This window comes from Musca autumnalis, unplaced genomic scaffold (genome assembly GCF_047663935.1).
Source record: "Musca autumnalis isolate F117 unplaced genomic scaffold, ASM4766393v1 scaffold_1, whole genome shotgun sequence".
Taxonomy (NCBI): Eukaryota; Metazoa; Arthropoda; class Insecta; order Diptera; family Muscidae; genus Musca; species Musca autumnalis.
In genome coordinates, this window is record NW_027411644.1 from 280,825,600 (window position 1) to 280,849,223 (window position 23,624).

General features: G+C 40.0%; 1 protein-coding gene across 1 annotated transcript; it reads left to right on the forward strand.

Moving 5' to 3' along the window:
* The first annotated feature begins 1,022 nt into the window (after positions 1-1,022).
* Positions 1,023-23,250, forward strand: ca (RCC1 and BTB domain containing protein claret). Its single transcript, XM_073961360.1, has 16 exons — positions 1,023-2,105; positions 2,171-2,904; positions 2,967-3,663; positions 7,477-8,108; positions 8,178-8,485; positions 12,805-13,365; positions 13,454-13,611; positions 13,672-13,817; positions 16,641-17,001; positions 17,071-17,186; positions 17,253-17,422; positions 17,487-17,568; positions 17,624-17,902; positions 17,969-18,583; positions 18,652-18,888; positions 21,591-23,250. The coding sequence occupies exons 1-16, from the start codon at positions 1,844-1,846 to the stop codon at positions 22,809-22,811; spliced, it is 6,579 nt and encodes a 2,192-aa protein (XP_073817461.1). The 5' UTR covers positions 1,023-1,843; the 3' UTR covers positions 22,812-23,250.
* The last annotated feature ends 374 nt before the right edge of the window (positions 23,251-23,624 follow it).

Consider the following 23,624-nt stretch of genomic DNA (forward strand, 5'->3'; position numbering starts at 1 on the left):
TATGATTCTACCATGGTACATCCTAGTTGTATGCTGTGGAAGCAAAATGCATCCTAGCTGCGCGCTCCCTTGTAAAATTCATAAGTGAATTCATACATAGCAAACAATTTTGAAAGTTGTGCATTTGGGGTTATGATTTCACTACATCCTTCGATGCAGTCCACACGGAGTTATGAACAATGCACTCCGTTGGATACAATTTATAAGCAGTTGCTTTAGAGATCCCTACAAAAAAAAGTTGGCGAATCACTTGTAGTGATTCAACTGCATCCGCGGATGCAAACTTTTTGCTGGGATTCTTCTTGTTTCCTTGGCTGTTTTCAAGTCTCACTTTTCTATTGCTTCACAAGGTGGCTCCTTGTCCCATTCCATGATCTTAAATGTTGTCTTGATAATGTGATTACTAAATAAATGCAATCTCCTCCACATTTTTTGCGCCAAAATTCCAATAAGTTAGTAGGGGCAGCTTCACGAGCGAGAATGTTGATATTTTTGTTTGCTGTTTAATTTTTGGTTGATTTTGTTTTCACCTCGTTCGCCTAGTTATCAAATAAATTCTTTTAACGTCACTACTAGATTTTATTTTATTTAAAGAAAAATATTATTGTTCTCTATTTTATCAATAAAATCACAAAGTGCCTTTTAACAATGGTCTGTTCCTTTACTTTTGAAAGTGGTAAAACCGGCAAAAGTTGTAAACTGCTCCCATATGAATTGTATGGTGTCTGAAGTAAAGGAACGCTTTTCGAGTAAAAAGTTGTAAAACTTGAAGATTCTTGCACGTAAAGGAACAGAGCTAATTCTAAAACGCTCAATTAACAAATTAACGGACAACGACCACATTCACTGTCCTCTATTTTTTATACGTTCACTGTCCTCTATTCTTATTCTCTCTCTCAAAACAATGATTTTATTGTGAATAGCCCCTGACTATTGTGAATAATCGCTCAGTCCAACTCTCTGTTTACATTTTTTAACAAGTCCAGTACTCTCTCCGGAGATGAAACAAAACAACATAAAAGAAAAATGTCAAAACAAAAATTGACATTTAGAGCAGCGAATTTTTTACGGGCAGATAGGAAGTAAAGAAAAGGAAAAACTGAAAAAGTCTACAAAATATTAATATATTGCTGTTTAAACAAAGAAATTAGCAACAAAAAGTTGTAAAACATAATCCACAGTTGCTGGGGATTATGAAGAAAAAACATTTCCTGTGAAATTTGTCCAAAATACTTGAAAAGATTAGAAGTTTTGTAATATAATAGACAATGGAGAAACACACACATCGTACATATTGAACATCGTATATACTACAAAAGAATTACGTGAGTGCGCACCAATCTTCATAGGCACGAATTGTAATTGGGCAGGAAGAAAAAAAGAAACTATCGTACAAATATTCCTCAATATTACTACCCATCAGCATCAAAAAGATTGCCCCAACCCATTAAGGCAGTTTATGCCAGAAGTTTCAACGCAAAAATATCGAAAAATATCGAAACGGCCCTATATATATTTTCTCCCAGGCCAATTAGTTGTAACAAAAAATCAGATTGTAATAACAGTGCAATTGAGGGGGAGTTGGTGTCTGGTGTAATGTTGTTGCTACTGTGAGTGTATTTGTATGTGGATGTGCTAATTTATCTTCCTCAGCAACTCGAAAGGTTTTTCACACCGTCAGAGTCCAGTACATGTACGCTGGGGATTAAGTACTACGACCGACAAAGACAAGTAGCAGCAAAAGGTTACAATAAGAAAACTACGGAAGAACCGCACCCTTCTTGTGCCTGCTACTGCCCTCAAAACGTCGTAGTAGTGCCGTAAGTGCAGGAGTATAGACGTTATGACTTCGCCTTTATATCAACTGGATATATTTGAATTACGACCATTGATAACAAATTTCAATTGTAAATTATCAACTATCACCGAATATGATTGCCACAAACAAATGCTGTGTCTTGTCTCAGAGGACAATGACATTGTGCTGCGCTATACCAGTGAAGGTGGCCAAGAGGTGTTGAAATTAATTTCATGGTTTCGCCGTACCAATAGGGTCATACATGACATATGTTTTGATCCGTCCGGAACATGGTTATTAGTGTTATGTAAGTGGAACATCTCCAGGAAACTCTTTTATTGTCATTAACCCATTTTTTGTTTTTTTTTTTAGGTTTCGACAACACTTTGCATATTGTGCCTGCCTTGGCAGTGGTTGATAAAGCAACTTTGGAGGCAAATGCCAAAAATTCAGTGTACCCTTCCCTCTACAGCACTACACAAGTGACATCATACATTATACCATTTGTTGGACCACATGAGTGCCCCAACTCTAAAAAATGTCCCAACAAATTGACATCAAAACGAAACTCTGGCCTTGGTGCGACTGCCGGCTTTAGGAATGAGGAAAAGTCCTCAACAAAAGAACAACAACAGCCATTAAATAACCAGGTTGGAGGTGATGATGAAAATAATAAAAATGTTAATGAATTGGCTGACCAAGTGGATGGCTTACAATTGGAAGATAAGCCCGAAGAAGATGATTCATTGGTAGTGGTCCCGGTAGACGGTAATATTGATGTATTTAGTCAAGATGTACCTGCCGAAATGTTGGCTTCATCGGCACCACAAAATCTGGCAGTGGATGATAAAACCGGCAACAGTCAATTGCCAGCCATGAATATGTCTTTTATGGCCTCCAATACATGTCCCTATCCCTTGTCAGTGGTGTGGTGGCGTACATTGGAAGGTGTCAATCGTGCGGTTATAGGCTACTCAGATGGATCCATATGTTTTGTGGGTCTTAGTCCCAATTGTCCTTTTGTGGCCAGCACTTCAGTGGAGAGTGGTTCAGTGGTAAAATTGCTCATATGTAGAGATAACACTTTTGATAGTGTCATGTTGTTGGTAAGTAGTCTTCACTATAGCCCACTTATTCCCGTTGTTTAATTATTATTTTTATATTTTAGATAACTTCCTCATTGAAGCAACAATTCAAACTACTTTTGGAGCAAAAAGCCATTGATTACACCTATCCGGGAGAATTGTCTCCCACAACAACTCAAACCAAAGAAAAAGATGAATGGCAAATAGTATTGCCTCTCAAAAATACAAACAGTAGTAACAATAGCAGTAAGGAATCTTCATGTGAACGCAGCAGCAATCTATCCGCCGATGAGGATGTTTTTCTTAAAGACGAACCAGCAGCACCTATAACAACTGCTAACACAAAAGACATTAACCCGCCGCCTCAAATCCAACATGTAGCACAAATTAATAACGCACGTCCTGGTGGTGAACCCCCGCCACCACCTAAATTGTCGTCATCATCTTCCACAGATGCCCAACAAATTGCTGCTATTGAAAACAATGGAAATGGTCAACAACAACCACCACCGCCACCCTACTCGGTGGCCATAACACGTAATAAGGATGCGGCCATTACATCAACTGCAACTACGTCAAAGAATATTGTATCAACTACCAACTCAAATGATGGCAATACTTCGATCCAACAACAACAAGTTGATAATGAATCGGAAAATATAAGAGGTGGTTATATACCGGCAGCCAGAGCTCGTTTGGCATCTTTAAAATCACTTGGCTCCAAAAAATTAAATGCCATAAAAATGCGTCTTTCGGATAAACGTCAAAAGATTGAAGAATGTAAGTATAAACTTTGGGGAATTATTTGTAGATTTTTTCTTCATAAAGCAGATTTTCCTTTTTAAGACGTCAGTGAAATTTTAGGTGAGAATTGTAGTGGATTCCGAGAAATCTTTTAGATTAATTTCTATAACAATGTCACAGGAAACTTGTTTATGAGATTTCAATTGCTAATGTAAAGTAACTCTTATATGGACTGTGGGAAAGTAAGGGACTTTTTCAAATGAAAGGAACGAAAACTATGTTACTACAAAATGTTGTTTTATCTTGAAGTCTAACTTCTAGCCCATAGATTAACCCATAGATAAATACAATTGTTTTATTGTGCGTTGAGTATTGAGTAACACTTGTTGTTCCGGCTCTAACTCTATCTTCAGGTCTAGGAATTGGTTGTAACCGCAACGAGTTTATTGAACAGGTTTAGCAGGCCAGTTGAAAAGGTGCAGTTGTGTTGCTGGAAAGGTGTTACGATCCTTGCCTTATAGGAATTCAGACGGCTGCACCATCCCGATCGTAGTTGATCAAAACTGATCTGGTTTGTTGTAGTAAAAGTATGTTTGTATATTCGTTCTTCTGCTTAATCTGACTACGGCTGTTTCGATGGGAAGTAATCACAGATCAACTGGAGTTGATTAAGTGGGTTTGGCAAGACAGTTGGTTGCAAGTACTGCGACAAAAGCATGTCATTGTGTTTTGCTGTACTGGAAGAATCTTTGTCTCATCAAGTAGATAATCCACTGAAGACAAGAGGAGACACTATGTTCTCAGGGCGGCATTACTAACACTCGCGACACACTTCCACTCGCGGACCAGACTGGCGCCGCATACCTTATCACAGGCCGACCTATCGCGTTATATGTGGTCAGCAAGATTTCTTTATCTGCTGCCCCAAGTGATGCTGGCTAAGGACCTGAAGTGTTGGTTCCTACATCTCAGCATGTCGCAGAGAGCGGTGCAATGCACAGACGATATGAAGTCTATCGAATGTAGCCCCTAGAACCTTAGGATAGTTAATGGCCTGATTTCAATGTCATCCACCAGGATATGCAGTTCTGTGCGCATCAACGTAGTCCATGTAGATTTAGTGTTGGATATTTGCACATTCCTCCCGCAGAAAAATATTATAAGATTGGTTAAATCTGAGTTCAGCCTTTCACAAATGACATCAGAGAAGGTACCTAGCGCCAATCAGAATACAGGAGAGGCAGATGTTAAGCAGCAGGGAACTACCTGTTTTACTCTACGAGGCTTGGACGTCTTGTTCCTGAATTCGTGGCGTCCACACATATAATTGATTATCCAACGTTTTAAATTTGGCCGGAGGGTAGTCTATAGGATTTCCTCAAACAGCGTGGAATGCTTAACAGTATAAAAGGGCTTTGATAAGTCGAGCGTCACCATCACTGTTCTATCATACGGCCTGCTCTGGTTGAGTCCTCGACTAATGTGTGTGAAGATGGCGTGAAGCGCTGTTGTAGTGCTGTGCTGCAACCGGAAGATAATCGACAACTGGATAGCCATGTCTGACGCTGAGGAGTATTAAAGCCTCAAGGGTCTTTGCTACGGGCGACAAAGGGGAAATAGGTCAGTACCATTTATCCTTGTCTGGCTTAAGTTTGCCAGCAGGTTAAGAACAGATAGCCCAGCTGTTTCAGCACTACCATTCAGGGCTTATTATCCTTCCTGGTGACATTTGTAACATCATCTATTGTAAATCCCGATGGTTCCTCCTCTTAAGCAAGATAGCTAAGGATACCTAGAGGTCTTCTCTTCGCCATGTTACTTCTGGGGTGCTTGACAAATTGTCGATTAAAATGACTTAGGCATCTCTTCGGATCAAATAGCATAAAGCCCCCGAACGTGACTGAGGCCCTATAGTCGTTCTTCCCAGGGTTCGAGAGTGCTTTAACAGTTTCCAACAGTTCATTTAATCCGTCTCCAATGTTGCAGCTCTTCAGATGATTTAGCCACCTGTTCCGCTTAAGCTCACCGACTAATTTCCAGTGACACCTGTTAATTTCCAGTGTCAGATCCCTAACTCTGGAGTCGCAAGGGTTGGCTTGACGAGGTTCATTACACTGTATTGCAAGTTCTGCCACCTCTGCTGGGAAATTTGGTCTCACTTCGGTTATTCAACCAGCAGGTATATAGCGTGTGGATGCAGCACTGATGATGTCTCAGAAAGTCCTTGTTGCCAGGTGACGTCATTCGTCAGACTAGGTGATACGATGGTTGTGTTTGGCGAACTGTGACACTCTCATCTAATTCTGGTAGGGCGTCCTCATAGACCATGCAAAACGTAGTGCTATCTACTACCCCTCTAGTCATTAACTAGGACCAAATGCCACAACTCATGATGTGAATTAAAGTCCCGTAAGACCAGTCGGTTATGACCATCCAAAAGCTGGATAATGTTGGCCCTATAACCTGGAGTACAGCTATTTAACGGCGAAATATATACGTTAATCAAGTCTACCACACCTGACTGCTACTCCCATACACTTCATGCACGGATCATTAGAGTCAGGCTCAAGTGAGATAGGTCTGTATTGAACAGTCTAGTGCAATAGGAAATCGAGTCCCTTATCTCCACATCTGTACGTTCTCAGTACGTTGTAAGCTGCAGTTATGGTTGAGGTTGGTTTCCTGCACCGCCATGAACACGATTTTCTTCCAACACGGAGGCCATTGCAATTAAATTGTAAAAATAATGCATTTCCAGGGATTGGAACAATAACGGCTGGTGTTAAGTGCTGTTGGAGGGACTACGGGGTGTTCTCGTATTCTGATGACGACAACGACTCTCTAAGGGTTGTGTTCACGCAACATGCAGCAACATAGTCCCTGTCATAGTCTCTCACATGGATTAGTGCAGAGCAACCCCTGAGTTTCACCCACTCCCGGCATCTATTGTATCTCATCAAAGCTTGAGTGTGGTGGAGACGGATTTGACAAACCAAGCCCATCCATATTGGTCCTGGCTTTCCTCCGTCACTACATTAATCCTCACAGAAACTGCAATAGTTAATATGATTCTAACGCGACAGTGGCTAGTTATTACCCTTACCACAATTCTAATCTCAAATTTACTAAGAGCTACCCACATAAGTTATGTCAATCGACATACATAAGTCGACTTAGAAAAAGGAGTTCCCTCATGAAATACAAACGGCGGTTTCACAATGCCATCTGTCGGAATACTTCCGGACTGTGAGCCGGTATCACAATACATCAGCTGACGACCTCAGATTTATTAGTGTAGTACACCTAGGCATATTTTAATGAATCCTTTTAGTTATATTTTCTACTGCCAAATATAAAATGTAGCAAAACAACATCTTCCATATCAAAATATTAAAAAGAAATAAAAAAAAATTCAAATCATTTACTGCTGATGTAACAATTTTATTTATTTCTTCTGTTTCATTATTCTTTTCTAATTTGTTTGTTTTTTTGGAATTTGGTCGATCGTAGATCTACGATGTTTTGTGATTTTAATATACAGATTGAATACGAAGAGTGGTGAGTTTTCATTGCATTCATACCAAAACACATCGTTTGAGCATTGAAACCTTCCACAATAACAACAAATCAAAAAAGACAAAAAAATGCGCCACATCACAACATCGCTAAATTGCTTCCATAAGCAATATAGATTGTTACATTATAGTTGAGGAGAGAAACCAGACAACCAACCACACACTCAAGCATAACTAGTTAGCGAAAAAAAGGCTTTACTTTTTTCTTTTGCATTTTTTGCTCGAAATTTGATTTCCAATTTAATTTGTATTTATCCCATCTTTTATTTTCCAGATATGCCAGATAATTCGCTGGGATCATCTTTTGCCATTGTGGACTCACCCTCTTTGACACCAGAGCTCTTGGCCAATTCTATTGGTTCCTTTTATACCATCCAAAATTTACGCAGTACATATTTACTAAGTGCTCTCCACAGCCAGTCGAATAGCTTTACCGTTCACAATATTGATATTCACTTGAAGCCATTGTTTCTCTATAAAATACCACGTGATTGTGTAGACATTTTGATAAGTTCCAATATTTTATATACCATACAATATGTGGATTTTTATGGAGATGCCTCTGGAACCCCGGTGATTGGTGGTGGTGGAAAAATCAAGCCACCAGAGCAAAAAAATCAAAATACTGAAAAAGAAAATCGTGATATGGATATTGAAAAACATGAAAAATATGCCGAAGAAATTGCCGCTGTCATGGAGGACATCAATGATGGTGATGAGGCCTCGGGACAGCATGCTACCACCGTCAAAAGGGATGCCAGCCAAGAGGACAGTGCTGCAGATACCAGTGCCGCTTCTACCACATCGGAACATTATAGCCAAGATAGTTTGACACCAAGTAATTCGATAAATGCCGTAGGGGTCATCAGTAGTGCAATGGCTTCTTTGCGTAAAGGAGATGAGGATGTTAGTTTTAATTTAGATTGAAATTATTGAAATTGTTTCTGTTATTTTATTTTTCTCCTATTTTTTTAGAAATTCAACACCTTTTCCCAATTGGGTCTATTTCGTTTTGAACATGAAACCGTTCTTAGTCTTTACCAAATGGCCACCTTCCGTCCATCTGCAACAAATGAAACCATATCAAAAGATGACAAGACCAAAGTGTTTGAATGTAGCGACATACGTTCACCCATGGATTATGTGAAGTTTTATGAAACCGCCGATGTCAAGGAGGAATTGTCACTGCGTCAAATGGAAATAATGCAAAATGAATTTCCCAAAATCAACTTTGATCCCTGCTATGTTGTGACCAACAAAAATGTCTACTATATACAATTGAAGTAAGTTAATCTTCATAATTTTTTAGATACTAGATATTCTTTATTAATTTGTGCAAATGATTACCTCACTCTCTACTACCAGCCTGTAAAGTATTTTAATGTTATGTCAAAAGTATTGTTTATAGACAACATAAGAGGTGCATAGAGAGTGGTCAAAACTTTGTGCATCATCACATTTCTTCAAATTAATAGATCAACTTCGAAGCTGGGTTATATCGGCCCATTTTTTAATACATTTTTAATTCAGTTCTGTTTAAGGACTGGTCGAGAATCGTTTTGGGATTTTTCCGATATATATTTTTTATCAAGTCCATGCTGCTGGTGATCAACATAGCTACCAAAAGGAGTGACTAAAATTGTTCAAACCTTTCCACAACGTAATATCTCTCTCAGTATCTCCTCCATAAAAGTTCAGCATTTTTGCTTAAGTGCAGTTTAAGGTCTCTTCGAAGATAGTTGTGGTCCTGTTTTGCAACGATATAAAATGTTTATGGGCAAGTCCATACTTGCTGACATAATTTCCTGAAAGCCCCCTAAAATGGCTGGGTGAATCTCATGGGTTGCTCTGGACTCGACCATGTGAGGGACTATGTTGCTGATTGCTGCTTGAACACGTGAGTCGTCTTTGTCATTGGAATGCGAGACACCCCTTGAAATTTAATTACATTGTACTCCGAGGTAATATCGAGGAAATAATGAACTTTATGAGTCGGAAGAATATCATGGTCGTGGCGGTGCAGGAAACCAAGCTCAACTACAGCTTACAGCGTTGCGATGGTTACAACTTACTGAGGAAAGATCCCACCAGAAGACTAGCATTCCTTTTGCAGAGCCTGTTTAATACAGACCTATCTCTCTTGAGCCTGGCTTTAATGTTATGTTTGGAACTGCCGAGGAAGAGTTGCTTAACGTAGCCATCCAGCTGATTAATAACTGTACTCCAGGTAAAATGCAAGCTTTTGGAAGACCATAGGATTATGGATACTGGTCTAAGGGGACTTTGAGGCTCATCATGTGTTGTGGCATTCGGTCCTAGGTAAGTGCTGGCTGAGCAGACTGATAGATCTACGTTTTGCACGGTCAGTGAGAACGCCCCTACCAGAATTAGCGGAGAGTGTCATGGTTGGCCAGACCATCATCAGACCGTTCGACATCATCAGCTCTGAACTCCGCGCTTTCATCAATCATGGGAAAGCTAATTGGCCTAGTTTCAGAGAGTTCATCAATCACCACTTCAGATAACTGCCCAACCCCTCTGATTTTCGGGTAGAAGAAATGATGTTCCTAAACATCATCACTTGCACCCGCTCGCTATATACCTGCTGGTCGAATACCCGAAGGTAAATTTGGTAGCAGAGGCGGCGGGTCTAGCAAATGAGCGTTATGAGGCTTCGTCGAGCCAATCCTACTGACTTTAGAGTTAGGAAGCTGACACTGGAACTTAATAGGTTGGTCGGTGAGCATAAGCGGAATAAGTGGCTAGATCATCATCAGAGTAGTTGAAAAATTTCAGCCGGAATAAGTGCACTGTGGACAAGGAAAGAACCCTGGAAAAAAGGAAGATAGGTCCTCAGTCAAAAGAAGAGTACTAAGTCGCAGTAGTACTCTTCCTGCGGGGGAGGAACCACCACAATTTGCAATGGATGATGTTACAAATGCCATCAGGAACGCAAAATAATTCAAAGGTAGGGCCTATATTCATGGTAATACTAAAACAGCTGGATGTTCTCTACCTGTCGCTAGCGCCCTACATCGTTCCGGAAGTCTGCAAACTGGGCACGAAAGGTGAATCGTACAGACCGATTTCGCTTTTATCGCCCATAGCAAAGACAAACAGGCTTTAGTCTTCCCCAGCGTGAGAAACAGCTTTCCTGTTGCTGACCATCAGCATGGGGTCCGTAAGCAGCACAGTACGACAACGGGGCTGCAGTAACAAAATGTACAAGAGGGAAACAGAGTGTTCGCGAATCATGTGGAATGATATTTTCAGAAATCTTTAACCTCTTCCTCACCTGCATTCCTGCCACAAGCTGAGATGTAAGAACAAAGCCCAAAAATTCCCTAGTCGGCAGCACTTGGAGTGCAGATAAAGAAACTTTGTTGACCAGATACAATGCGATAGGTTGGTCCGAGAATATAAGTACAACGCGATGGAAAATATTCCAACTTGCCAGAATTACGCCCTGAGAACTGCAAAAGGGTGCCTTATCATTTTTTCAGTGGACCATCTACTATGGCATGTTTTCGTTGCTGTATCTTCTAAGGTGTTACCGTGAGAGCCATCCTAATCACCATATAGTGGTTATTACCCTCCTTCCAGGCATGTCAGGAGGATCTAGAAAGAGAGGTTCCAACGTTACAAGAGAGAACCCCTACATCAAAAAGCCTATCAATCAGGTTTGAATGGTATTCACACATTTCACTGTCCTCGGAAAACATGCTTCATCTATCGCAGCTTTCACAAAAAACAAGAATAGTTTTGGGATAATGCATCCGTCTAAATCCCCTAGGGCAAGGATTTATAGCACCGCGCAAAACATTTGTCCAGCATGCGGCACAGACCCGCACGACGCACTCCACCATTTCAACTGTCCTGCCAAACCTACTCAACTAACTCTTGTTGCTTTGTGGTTATAACCAATAGAAACAGTAGATCTGGAAATGATAGACGCACAGCCGGATTATAATATGCTGTTACAACAACAACAGCAACTATCGCAGAAGAAGAAATCTATCTCGCCAGGCAAACATTAATGGATTACACCCTAATTCATATCAGGTCCGAAATGAATACGTGATACACAAGACATGGTCTGCATGTTAGCCACATCTGTTCAACTTCGCAACCAAACCTACCTTTTGCTTTTTTGCATATATTTCAGAACCTTTTTAATTTAGTCATAGAGGACTCAGAAACAGATAACTGAAGTTATTGACGAATAATCACTTTTGAATATTTTTGACGAATAAACATATTTCGAAACACCTGATTTTAACAACAGAGGCGCTGCACAGAGGGGAAACATAGGCCTAAAGTTGCTCAAAACTCAAAATATGAAAATCGTTTTTTTATGAAAAAATGATGATAAACGCCAACCAGACTCTTTTCTACATTTGCTATAACCATCCTCGACTTTGTAAGATTAACCTATCCAATGCAGCAGTCGATTGAACTCAGCCATACTGAATACAAAAACTAAATTTTCGAAAACTGAGAAATTAGGTGAACATTAAAATTACATTATTTTCTCGAAAATTTATATTTTTCAAGATTTATTGTTTTTGTACAGTCTCCGAACAAGATTAGCATTTAATATTTTCAGATTGATTTTACATCTTTGCTCTTTAATAATGGTGATACATATCCTCTTTATGAAATTTTTTTATGATAGGTTTTAAGATTACTACAATTTCAATAGTGAAAAAGTCTATTTCCCCGTCATTTCCCGACCATAGTTTCTTCTGATGTTTTATGCGCTTGAGTCTCAAATGCCAGATTCAATCATAAAAAATTGCGCATATTTGCGCCATTCGGAAAAAATCTAATTTTTCTCAACTAAAATATTAAATATTTTTATATGGAATTGCAAGGTTTACTCACACTAAATTTTGCTCCGGATTCTAACCGGGACTCTTATTTATCAGACTAAACCAACACCTATCAAATATGTTTGCATTATTCAGAAACATTCAGGGCTTTTCTCGTGTGAATTGAGAAAAATTTAATTTAAGTAAGTTTCAAAAAATAAAATTTGGAATGAAATATATGTATATGGGACTATATATACATCTGTACCGATTTGTTTGAAAATTGGCTCAATGTTTTTTAGGCTAGTTCAGGTTGCATGTGTCAAATTTCAGTGATTTTGGTGCATTTTTATCTCATATCAGATGCGAATATATATGGAAGCTGCATCCAAATCTGGACCGATTTTCATTATTTTCTATAGGATTAATCCTTGTACAGAAGATATGCTATGTGCAAAATTTTATATCAATCGGACTATAAATGAGCTTTCTAGGGCTTTTGATCAACTTTTAACACAAATTTCCCCTCTGTGCGCTGTTACAACAACGGATTACTCTCTGATATTACCTTACTTTTTTAAGGAAGCGTTGAGGGAGTTTTTTCCCTCATCTATACCTAGAGAAAAATTGCTTGTATTTTTAAATGTGTGCATGTCATGCGTGTGACACAATCATGTCATTATAAGCAAAATGGTTTATTCCTATTCCACCTGTTGTTGTTTTAAAGTCGCTCATGATGGAGCGTTAATAATATATTTTTTTAATTAATTTAACTTTATCCATCCTTACAGAAAAGAACCCTTTGCCATCTTCCTGGAGTCTGCTTTGGCTGGTGAATGGACACAATGTCGTGACTTTTGCAACACTTTCGATTTGACCTATGAAGCGTGTATAGAATTTGCCGGAGATTATTTGTTGCGACGTAAAAAAGTAACGCAAGCCTTGCTCACCTATAATACGGCACGCATCAAACCCATACGTACTGCCCTCAAGTTGGCAATGTTCGGGCAGACAAATGCTCTAATGCATCTATGTGCCATGGCTCTGAAGCTGACTCATGTGCTCAAATCAAAATATTTTTGTCATCCTATTATTAAAACGCTTATGCCTGACATTACATACCGTCATTCGGAAAATGTTCAACCCATATTACCACCAACCGCATCCCAGTATTCGGCGGACGGTAAGGTGGTCGTTAATGAAGGTTTGCCATGTAGCGATTATACATATGGCGTTGATGAGCCTATGAGTCAATTACAAATGTCAGCCTCATCCCAATTTCATTTGGCTAATTTGTTGCTCATCACATTGGCTGAGAAGGCCGTTAACGATAAGAATTATGTACCATTGTGGTAAGTGACTGTGACATCAACGTATATTATTATCCATTAATTATGCATAATTTTGTTTGTGTCCTTTTTTTGTTTGTTTTTCTTTAAGGAATTTCCTGGTAACAAATGGCAAATATCACACGAATATGACAAGTATTGTCCTGTGTCAAAGTGGTTTGTTTTCGGCAGCTTTATTATTGGCCAAAGTTCGTGGTGTTTGTATTGATACATTTTTGGCTTTGAATAGTGTTGTTGGCCAGGAATTTGGTAAGAAAATTAAATTTGGGTTTTGATCTATTTAACTGTATAGTTTTGTTTCTACCGTAGGTTGGTATTCAGAGGTCAACGTTTGCCTTTACAATTTGAGTGAGATCATGTTCACAGAAACCATCACCTATTTACCCAATGTGGCTATTGATTACTTCGCATTCATACAAGATAAACTGCAAAACATTAGACCAAGTGTTTTAAGGGTGAGTAGATTTATGAATTAAACTATTTATGGAGTATTTAAGGATTAAGGGGATAATGTATAAAACTAGAAGTGTTATGTACAGGGTATCAACAAAAGGATACAGAAAGTGATAATGTTTTAGCTTACCGAAACCATAAAAAATATAACGGCAATAAATGGATTTTGCTGAAAAATATCAATATGCTAAATATAACTTTACTGGTGCAGCCTGGTATAATATATAAAGACAAAATTGAGAAAACTATAAGCTATGTTGCGCCAATGTGGTCCACGGGTACAAGAGCAACGTAATGAAAGTGTATGCGTACCTTTTTAAAACGCCTTACTGATAACTGGAATAGGCTGCCACCCGTTAATGCCCGTGGATTATCTACATGAGGAGAAAAAACATTCTTTCTGTACAAGTTAAGAAGTATGTACAAGTTCCTAGTAAGAAGGAGGGTCGTATCGCTTCTGAAGCCAAGCAAGAATGTCAGCAAAGGTGATTGGTACAGATCGATTTTGCTTTTGTCGAGGTTTTACTCATCCTCATCGTCAGAAATAACTATGCAGTTGCCGACAATCCCACGGCTCTTTCGTACCGGATTGTCTCGTAACAACACAACACCCGTGTTTCGGCTAGCGGCTGCCACCTCTGTGTACACATATTTGTATTTGTATCGTTTTTCTGTGTTGTGAGCAGCATATCCCGGATTCGTTTAGTCCGTGTCGGGACGCAGGAAAAGCCAGGACCAATATATTTTTGCTCGTCTTTTCACATCCGCATCTTCACCCAAACTCAATGTTCGGTGAGATACAATAGACTTGTCCGTGCTAGGGACTACGACAGGAACTTTGTTGCTGCGTGAACACAGTCCCCCAGTGAGTCGTCGTCCCATTATGCGAGTCCCCCCAACAGCAGCCGCACACGCAGCACTTAACACCAGGCGTTGTTGTTTTTGCAATGGACTCCAAGATAAGACAGAGGAAATAGTGGATTTCACGAGTTGGGGGAATATCACGGTCGTGGCGGTGCCGAAACCCAAGCTCAACAATAACTGCACCTTACTGTGTTGTGATGGTTACAACGTACTGAGGAAGGTTGGCAAAAGAAGTGGAGGTGTAGAATTAGCTATCCTATTGCACCTGTCTGTTCTATACAGACCTATCTCGCATGAGCTGGGCTCTAATGACCAGTCAGACAGTCAGGTGTCGCCCTGCTGATGTAGAGCTGCTGAGCATATAAATCCCGCCTATAAATAGCTCTAATCCAGATTATAGGCCCAACTTTAGCCCTCTTTTGGAAGGTCATAAACGACTGGTCTTAGGGGACTTTAATGTTCATCATGAGTTGTGGTCACCGAAAACGATCAGAGGGGTACAGCGTAGCAGATTGATAGCTCTACGTTTTGCACGGTCAATGAGGACGCCTCTACCGGAATTAGCGGAGATTGCCACAGTTCGCCAGACATAACCATCGTGTCACCTGGTCTGACAAATGACGTCACATGGCAACCCGTCATTTCTCCCCTAAATGTCTCCTTTAGCAGACCGCCAGACTTTGTTAGCTCTTAACGGCGCACTTTCATCAAACATGGGAAGGCAAATTGGCCTAGTTTCAGAGAGTTCAATAATCGCCGCTTCAGAGATCTGCCCAACCCTTCTGATGTTTGGGTAGCAGAAAGAACGTTGCGAGACATCATCACTGCTGCAGCCGCTCGCCATATACCTACTGGTCGAATACCTTAAGTGAGACTAAACTTCCCGGCAGAGGCGACGGAATTAACAAATTGGCGTGATGAGCTTCGTCGTGCCAAACCCAGTGACCCCAGAGTCAATGAGCTGACGATGGAAGTTAACAGGTTAGTTTGTGAGCATAAGCGTAACATGAGGTTAAATCATCTGAAAAACTGCAACATTGGAGACGGAATAAGTGAATTGTGAGCAACGGTCAAGTCACTCTCGAACTCAGAAAAGAAGGAAGGACCTCAGTCACGTTTGGGACGTTGTGCTGATCCGAAGAGGTGGGCAAGTTTGTCGAGCATCCCGGAAGTGACAGGGCGAAGAGAAGAGTACGACCGCTACTACAATTCCCGATCTTGGCTTCGGGTACCCTCACTGATGACATTTGTGAATGACTGAACTCCTATTTGATCGATCTTACCACCTTTTTTCGTGCAAGGAATATGCAAATATCCGTCACTAAATCTACAGCCACTCTGTTCACCACATGAATTGCAGAGTAGAATGTCATGGTCAATGTTAGCAAAATTCCCACCACTAACTACTCCAAGATTCTAGGGGTCACATTTGGCAGCATGTTCACGCCGTCCACAAGTTCCTAGCCGACAAAACGATAGGTTGGTCTATGGTATCCTATGTGGCGGCAGTATGATCCGCTAATATAAGTGCAACGCAATGGAAAAATATTCAAACCTGTCAGAATGCCTCCCTAAGAACTGAAATAGGGTGTATCCTGATGTCTTCAGTAGATCATCTACATGAGGAGAGAAAGATTCTTCCAGTACAACAATTTAATTTGTTTGTTTTGTTGTTGTTACAAAAACAAAAGATATTTTAACAACTTTTGAATATATAGAAGTTACAGAATTCCTATACTGATCTTAGATTCCACTTTTTGGAAAAACTTTAAAATTTTGTGTCGAAGGTACCTGCAGGAGTGGGTCAATATATTCCATATTCGAACCCAGTTTTTGACCAATGCAGCTACTCTCTTCTATGGTTATGGCGCACCATTTTAGCGGACATTTTTAAACTTTTGTTTTTTGATGGTATTGAATTGGTCGAAAATTAGTTTAATTTTTGTTCTCTCTATTTTCAGCGCTTGGAACAACAACTCAATCCATTTTCACCAACGCTACGGCCCATTGTTTCACACACCTCATCTATTTCAAATTCTAACGACAATAATACATATTTACTGGAATTTTGTAAAAATCTCATAGAAACATATTTAGCTGTTCTCATACATTTGGAATCTCAGCGTTCGAAGACGGATCGGGTTTTGAATGCTTTAAATACCTTCCGTTTAACATATGAAGACAATCAGTTTGCTATCGAAGCTACACGTTTTAAACCAATATCGGCAGGATGTGCCCATTGTGCCTGTGTTGTAGATGGTGTTGCCTATTTTTGGGGTACCAATGGTGTGCCTTGTAACTATAGTGTTAGTAAGTCATCGGGTAAGAAGAGAGTTATGAAAAAATATTCCCCATTACTTATTAATCAATGGTATTTTTTTCTTGGTTTAGACTCTCCTGAACCACCATATGCTGTCAAAAGTATGGATTTACTTTCCCAGTTGAATTTACATGTCCACGCTGTCAAATGTGGACGTCAACATAACCTGATACTCACCAACAATGGCGTAAGTTTGTGTTGAAGATTCTATGGGATTTTATTTTATTCTGTTTTTTTTTTTTGCTATTTACAGCTCTATTCCTTGGGCAATAATAACCTATGCCAGCTGGGCATTGGAAAACACATGCAAATGACTTTGCAACCCATGTTGGTAAAGACCTTCGATGGCAAGAATATAACTATTTTAGAAGCAGGACAATATCATAATGCCGTGGTAGCTGATGGTATGTTGTATACCTGGGGGTAAGTATTTGAATGATTGAGATATTTCAGGAATTATAACCAATATGTTTCTATTTTATATCAGATGGGGTGTCTATGGCCAGTTGGGTCATGGGGATACTGAAAATGCAGCTGAACCCAAATTGGTTTCCTTTTTCAAATATAAGGTATTTTCCATGGTAAATTCCAAAATTTGTTACAAATTAATAAACTGTTTTTTAGAAAATACTGCAAGTCTCTTTGGGACATGCTCACACATTGGTGCTATGTGAAGGTCAAAAAGATCGTAATACCACGGAACTTTATGTTTTTGGTTCCAACAACTTCGGTCAATTAGGTTTGACAGCCACTAAACCGGAAAGTAGTGAACAAGGTGCGGCAGCTTCAACCAGTGACGATGGCATTAACTACAGTGGCCAGGTGAAATATGTGCTGCCACAGAGACTGGAAATACCCGGAGCAGCAAGAATAAGACTGATTCATACGAAATTCTTCACTAATGTAAGTCACACACTTCCAAAGACATTTCCCCTCTTTAATGAATGTTGTAACATATTTCCCTTGCAGTTGGTTGTTGATGAAAAGGAGCACATGTATACCTGGGGCTCATCGCCACAGGCATTGCGTTTGGCTAATCAAATAAAACGTCGGGCAAATGCTAAACAGAAAAACGAAGAGGCCCAACGACGGGAAATGAGCAAACGTTTTGAGGCAACACTCAGTGAAAATGTGGAGGTGACCACAGTGGAAGCTGATATAAATGTGCAACCGCCCACCGTTGATGCGCCATTGGTGGCAGCTACAGCAACAACGCCAAGTGTTACACTAACATCACCCCTATTGGAAAAACCAATTACCAGCAGTGATGCCGATATTAGCATAGTTAAAGATGATATTGCCCTTATCAGCGAAGCACCAGTGATAGCTGCAGCAGCAACAGTTGTAGATGCCCCCGTTGCCGATTTAAATATCCAACTGATAGAAGATGAAATTGTTGGTGAAATACCGGTTGTCAAGACCACAAGTAATGCTCAGGATAAAATTGAAACACAAAGTGATGCCACAGCAACAGTAGTACCGCCAGCAGCAGCTGTTGCCGCTGCCATTATCGATGTGGATCCTTGTGAGCATATGACACCACATTTGGTGGATACCTCCGAGGTAGCTGGACAAATATTACAGGCAAGTTTATATTTTATGCGATAGGGAATTTGTTTGTTAATTTGTAATATTTTTCTTTGTTCGTTCAGGTTTCAAGTGGCCTTTTCCACTTTGCTTTGATCTCTTCATCATGCACCCTTTACACATGGGGTAAAAATTTGGAACATCAATTGGGCACCGAGGACAAGGAGCGAAGGGCTGTTAGTAAACCTTCACCCATTGATAGTATCGATCGTCCCATGTATGTGGATTGTGGTGCTGATTTTACTCTAGTCATGACAACGGATTATGTTGTTAAAGCATTTGGCGGTAATTCGAATGGACAGGTGAGTGGTTTTTGTTTCTTTTTTTTGTGAAAATAATTACGTACATATGTTCCCACAACATCCACGAAGAGACAAGGTAGACATCACTTATATCAATGAGTGCACTGTTTATCGCAGAGTCCGAATAGTGTGTCTTACGACACCACTTGTAGAGAAGCTTTTCATGGCTAAATTACTCAGGAAATGCAAGTCAATATTACTCTAAGGGATTTGCTACAGCCGAAAATTTGGATGTTCTGGTCAGGGATTGAACCAAAGACGTTCTGAGCTCAAGGCGGACGTGCTTCCATGCTATGAGCACTAGTAACTTTAGACCTTTTCCGAACAAGGAAATTTCTACTTCTGCAACAGAGAAGGATGAACGATTTGATTCGCGTTGGAGCTTTCTGAAATTAACGCAATTAGAACCAAGGCACCGAAAACTCATCGGGACTATGACACATCTAAATAAGTGTGTTTTTTAACAGCATATTATATGTTTGTAAGTTCATTTTTCTGCTCTATCTGGCTCTGGTCTAGTAATGTGGATGCTTTGATTGGTTATAATTACAAAGCTGCTGGTATTAGTTGACTAGGTTTGACAAAAAAGTGCAGTGTATCGTGTGGGCCGGCGCCGCATGCTGGATAGATGTTTTGCACGGTGTCATCGATCCTTGCCATATAGGAATTCCGACGGCTGCACCATCCCGTGCGTAGTTGAGCCAAAACTACTCTGGTTTGTCGTGGCAGCTAACGCTCATCTGCTGCGATGTTATTGTTGTTGTAGCAGCATAGAAACTCACGTAGATGCATAGGTTTGAAGCTGGGTTAACATCGGCTAGCCGAAACACTATGGTTACGGGTCAATCCTGTACGAAAGATCACGTTGCGGTGGGATTGCAGCTGCCATAGATGGGGTATGTTCTCCGAGGACCTCATTCACAATATAGTTGTTGTATCATCATGTATCGTACGCAGAAGCATAGGTTTGACGCTGGGTTGGCAGCAGCTGGCCGAAACACTAAGTTTTCGAATCAATGCGGTACGAAAGGTCCGGCTGCCGTGGAATAGTTGTTTATGGGATTTAATTTAAACCTGCTTCATAGGTTTTAAGCTGGGTTGGCAGCCGCTGGCCGAAACACTATGGTTACGGTACGGTTATGGCAGCTGCCATAGATGGGGTATCTCCGAGGACCTCATTCAAACGTCGCATGCTCGTACGACGTGGACATGCTGTCGAATGTGAGCTTTAGAATTTTGGGTTAGCTTTTGTGGTCGGAATTCTGCTACCATTGACCATGACAGAGTCATCTCTGTCCACACCTCTGCCGCCCATGTGGTGAACTGAGTGGCCGTAGATTTAGTGGCGGATATTTGGTAAAATAAGTCAAATGGGAGTATAGCCTTCTACAAATGACACCAGGGATGGTACTTAACACCAAGGTCGTACAATCATCTGCACGAATAGTGATCTCAATGCCGTCTGGTAAGGGTGGAATACGTAAATGGAGAGGTTAAATAGTTCCTTGGGGAACCTTGAGAAATACACTGTTTCACTTTACGGGGCTTGGACTTCATATTCCAAAATTCCACGTACGACTGGCGTCCACACATATAATTGATTATCCAACATTTCAAACTTGTTCGGCTTCAGTAACGGGACCACCATGCCCATTTTCCAGACTTCTGGAACGGTATGGGTGGCTAGTGACAAATTGTCAATTAAAGTATTTTTCACACCTCTTGGGATCGGCCAGCGTAACGTTGTCAAACGTGACTGAGGTCTTATCTTCCATCTTTCCAAGGTTCGAGATTGACATAACCGTTGTACAAAATTCGCTAATTCCGCCTCCAATGTTGGAACTCTTGTGATGATCTAGCCACTTGTTACGCTTGTGCTCACCGAACAACCTATTTACATTCAATGTCAGCTCCCTAACTCTGGGGACACTAGGATTGGCTCCACGTAGCTCATCACACTCATTTGCTAATCCCATCACCTCAGCAGGAAAATTTGGTCTCACTTTGGGTATTCGGCCAGCTGGTATTTAACGAACATCAGAAGGGTTGAAACTAGGCCAATTAGCTTTCCCATGATTGATTAACGTCCCGAATTCAGAGGTAGGGAAATCGGGTGGTCTGCTGATGGAGACAATTATGAGGAGACGGACCAGATGACAAGGTGGTTATATCTGGGGAACTTCGACACTCTCCTCTAATTCTGATAGGGAATTGCAAAACGTAGATCATTAAAGTTCCCCAAGAACAGTCGCTTATGATCTTCTAAAAGCGGTCTAATGTTGGGCCTAGAACCAGCAGTGATGATGTCCATGAAACGCTATATTCTATCCGAATATAAATTTTCTCATGATTGTCACTGTGTTTAGGTATTGTCACGGTGTTTTGGTGAAGGCACGTCGTTCGACGTGCAAAACGTGAAACTGAGAATTTAGTCTTCCAACGTTGCCTCATATGCTCCATAACAGTTGAACTGGGCTTATATTCAGCTCAGCTATTGAGAGTACTCCGAAGTGTCTTATAATATGAGTATAAAGAAAGTGATCGTTCCCAATACAACATTTTCCCCCACTAACTCCTGTAGAGAGGTTGTGTTAGTGTTACGAAAATTTTCGCCATCATTTCACACATCCATCGACCTATATCGGCCTTTCTTAGCCTCATATTTTTAATTGCAACTCTTTCTCTCCTTTTCTTTCTTCCAGTGTGGTCGCGATTTGGGTGCCTGTATAGACAATAAAATGAAGCAGCGAGTGGTGTGTTTGCCGACGACTAAACGTTTGATGCGTTTCGAAAGTCAGTGTGTTGAAGTTCCAGTAGAAATAAATTTACCACGTCCTCGCATACGTTTGGATTATGAGCCAGTACGTTATCTTAAGACAATACCACGCTACAAGTGTTACTTCTTGCAAGAGGCGGAAATTGATTTTGATCAGTGTTATGATATGGCTTCAAGTTCGGCCAATCAGATAACGGGACAAGAATCGGATGAAATGATTTCATCGCTGGAGAATATCAGTCAAAATGAAATTTCATCACTGCAGGCGTCGCCAAATATGCCACTGCTGGCCAATGATCAACTTCTCGATCCAAATCAGCTGACAGCCAATAGTTCATATGAATGTTCTCCGGATGAGCAAAGTTATAGCAGACTACCAAATGCCTGTAACATGTCGACGAGTATAACCGATAATGGCAATAGTCTTGGTGGCCTGATGAATTTGAAAGCTCAAAATCCCTCCGCAGACCAAGGAATGAAAAACAATAATAACTCCTCCGAAGATAGTGAAGAACTGCAACAACTGTGTCATTATATCCACTATTGTCTATACGTTTTCCATGGCCTTTATAACCCCGAAAAGGTGCGGGAATTCTCCAAAGATCGTCTGGAATATCGCATTCGCACTTTAATGTTAAATTTCAAATATGTTGATGCCTTTGAGTTATGTTTACGTAGTGTACACAATGCCAATTGTGCCCTTAAAATTTTCGAATACTTCTCCAAGGACACGGGATATGTGCCCCTACGTAGAGCTGATTTAAGATTTCTAATTTACTATTTAATGCAACATTTTATGGAACGCAATTATGATTTGACGCTGTGTGAGAATTTCTTTTTGGCCGATTTGGATTATTATCTGCTGGAATTGGCCTATGTATTGTATTTCAATAATAACAATACCGAATTGGAACAGAATCTCAATGAGAAATTTAAAAATCTTATAGCACGTAGTGAGGATAGCAGCAGTAATCAACATAATATACTTCATCAGCATCAACAGCAAACACTTACGGGGGGAGCTAGCGAAGCCGTTGAACATCTTGCCACACATAAACTTCAGGATACCGATGTGATATTTGAGTTGTTGAGTGTAAAATTCAAAACTATTATTTGCCAGCGTCTTCTTAAGTTTTGCAATACATAATCTCTTGCGACATCTCTATTTGCCTGGAGGCAATGTGGACACACACACACACATACTTATTACCATTACAAACATTTGCGTTTTTTATAATTTTAAGATACACACCCCGACAATATACATACATATTTATTTATGTTGATATCATCGTACATTACTGCTGCTCTATGGACAACCGAAAAAGGATTTATTGATAACGTATTTATTTTAAATTTTAGATTTGCTTGTTCTTTTCTCTTTTTTGTTCGTGTTCGTTATTATTATTTGTAGTATTTTTTATTGTATATTATTTTTTGTGATTTCATCTTCCTCCTATTATTCATCCCTCTTATTATTATACCACACAACATACATCCTTATAAACAAATATTAATTTATTATTGTTATTTTGTTGTAGTTTTATCAATTTATGTATTACATACCCAAAAATTTTTATGTGAAATTAAGAGTGTTTATTAATTGAAAAAAAAATTGAGATTATGGATTTTTATTATTTTTCATCGATTTTGACCAATTGAAGAGGTTTCTGTAATTGTTGGTTAATGGAAGGATTACTATCCAATCCCCTTACATATATACGTATATTCCCATTAACATTACCGAAGGAAGGAAGGGAGACTTCTCTCATATATTAGTTCAGTGATATGGGACCTCCTTTTTACCTTCGAGTCCGAACGGTTTGAATAATGACATCACTTGCAGAGAAGTTTTACATGACTAATAAATAAAGAGGAAATGTAAACTGAGGGGTTTTTATACCCCCAGCTTTTGGGCTAACGAGGGCATATTCAGTTTGATAACCAAAAATGTGGCTCG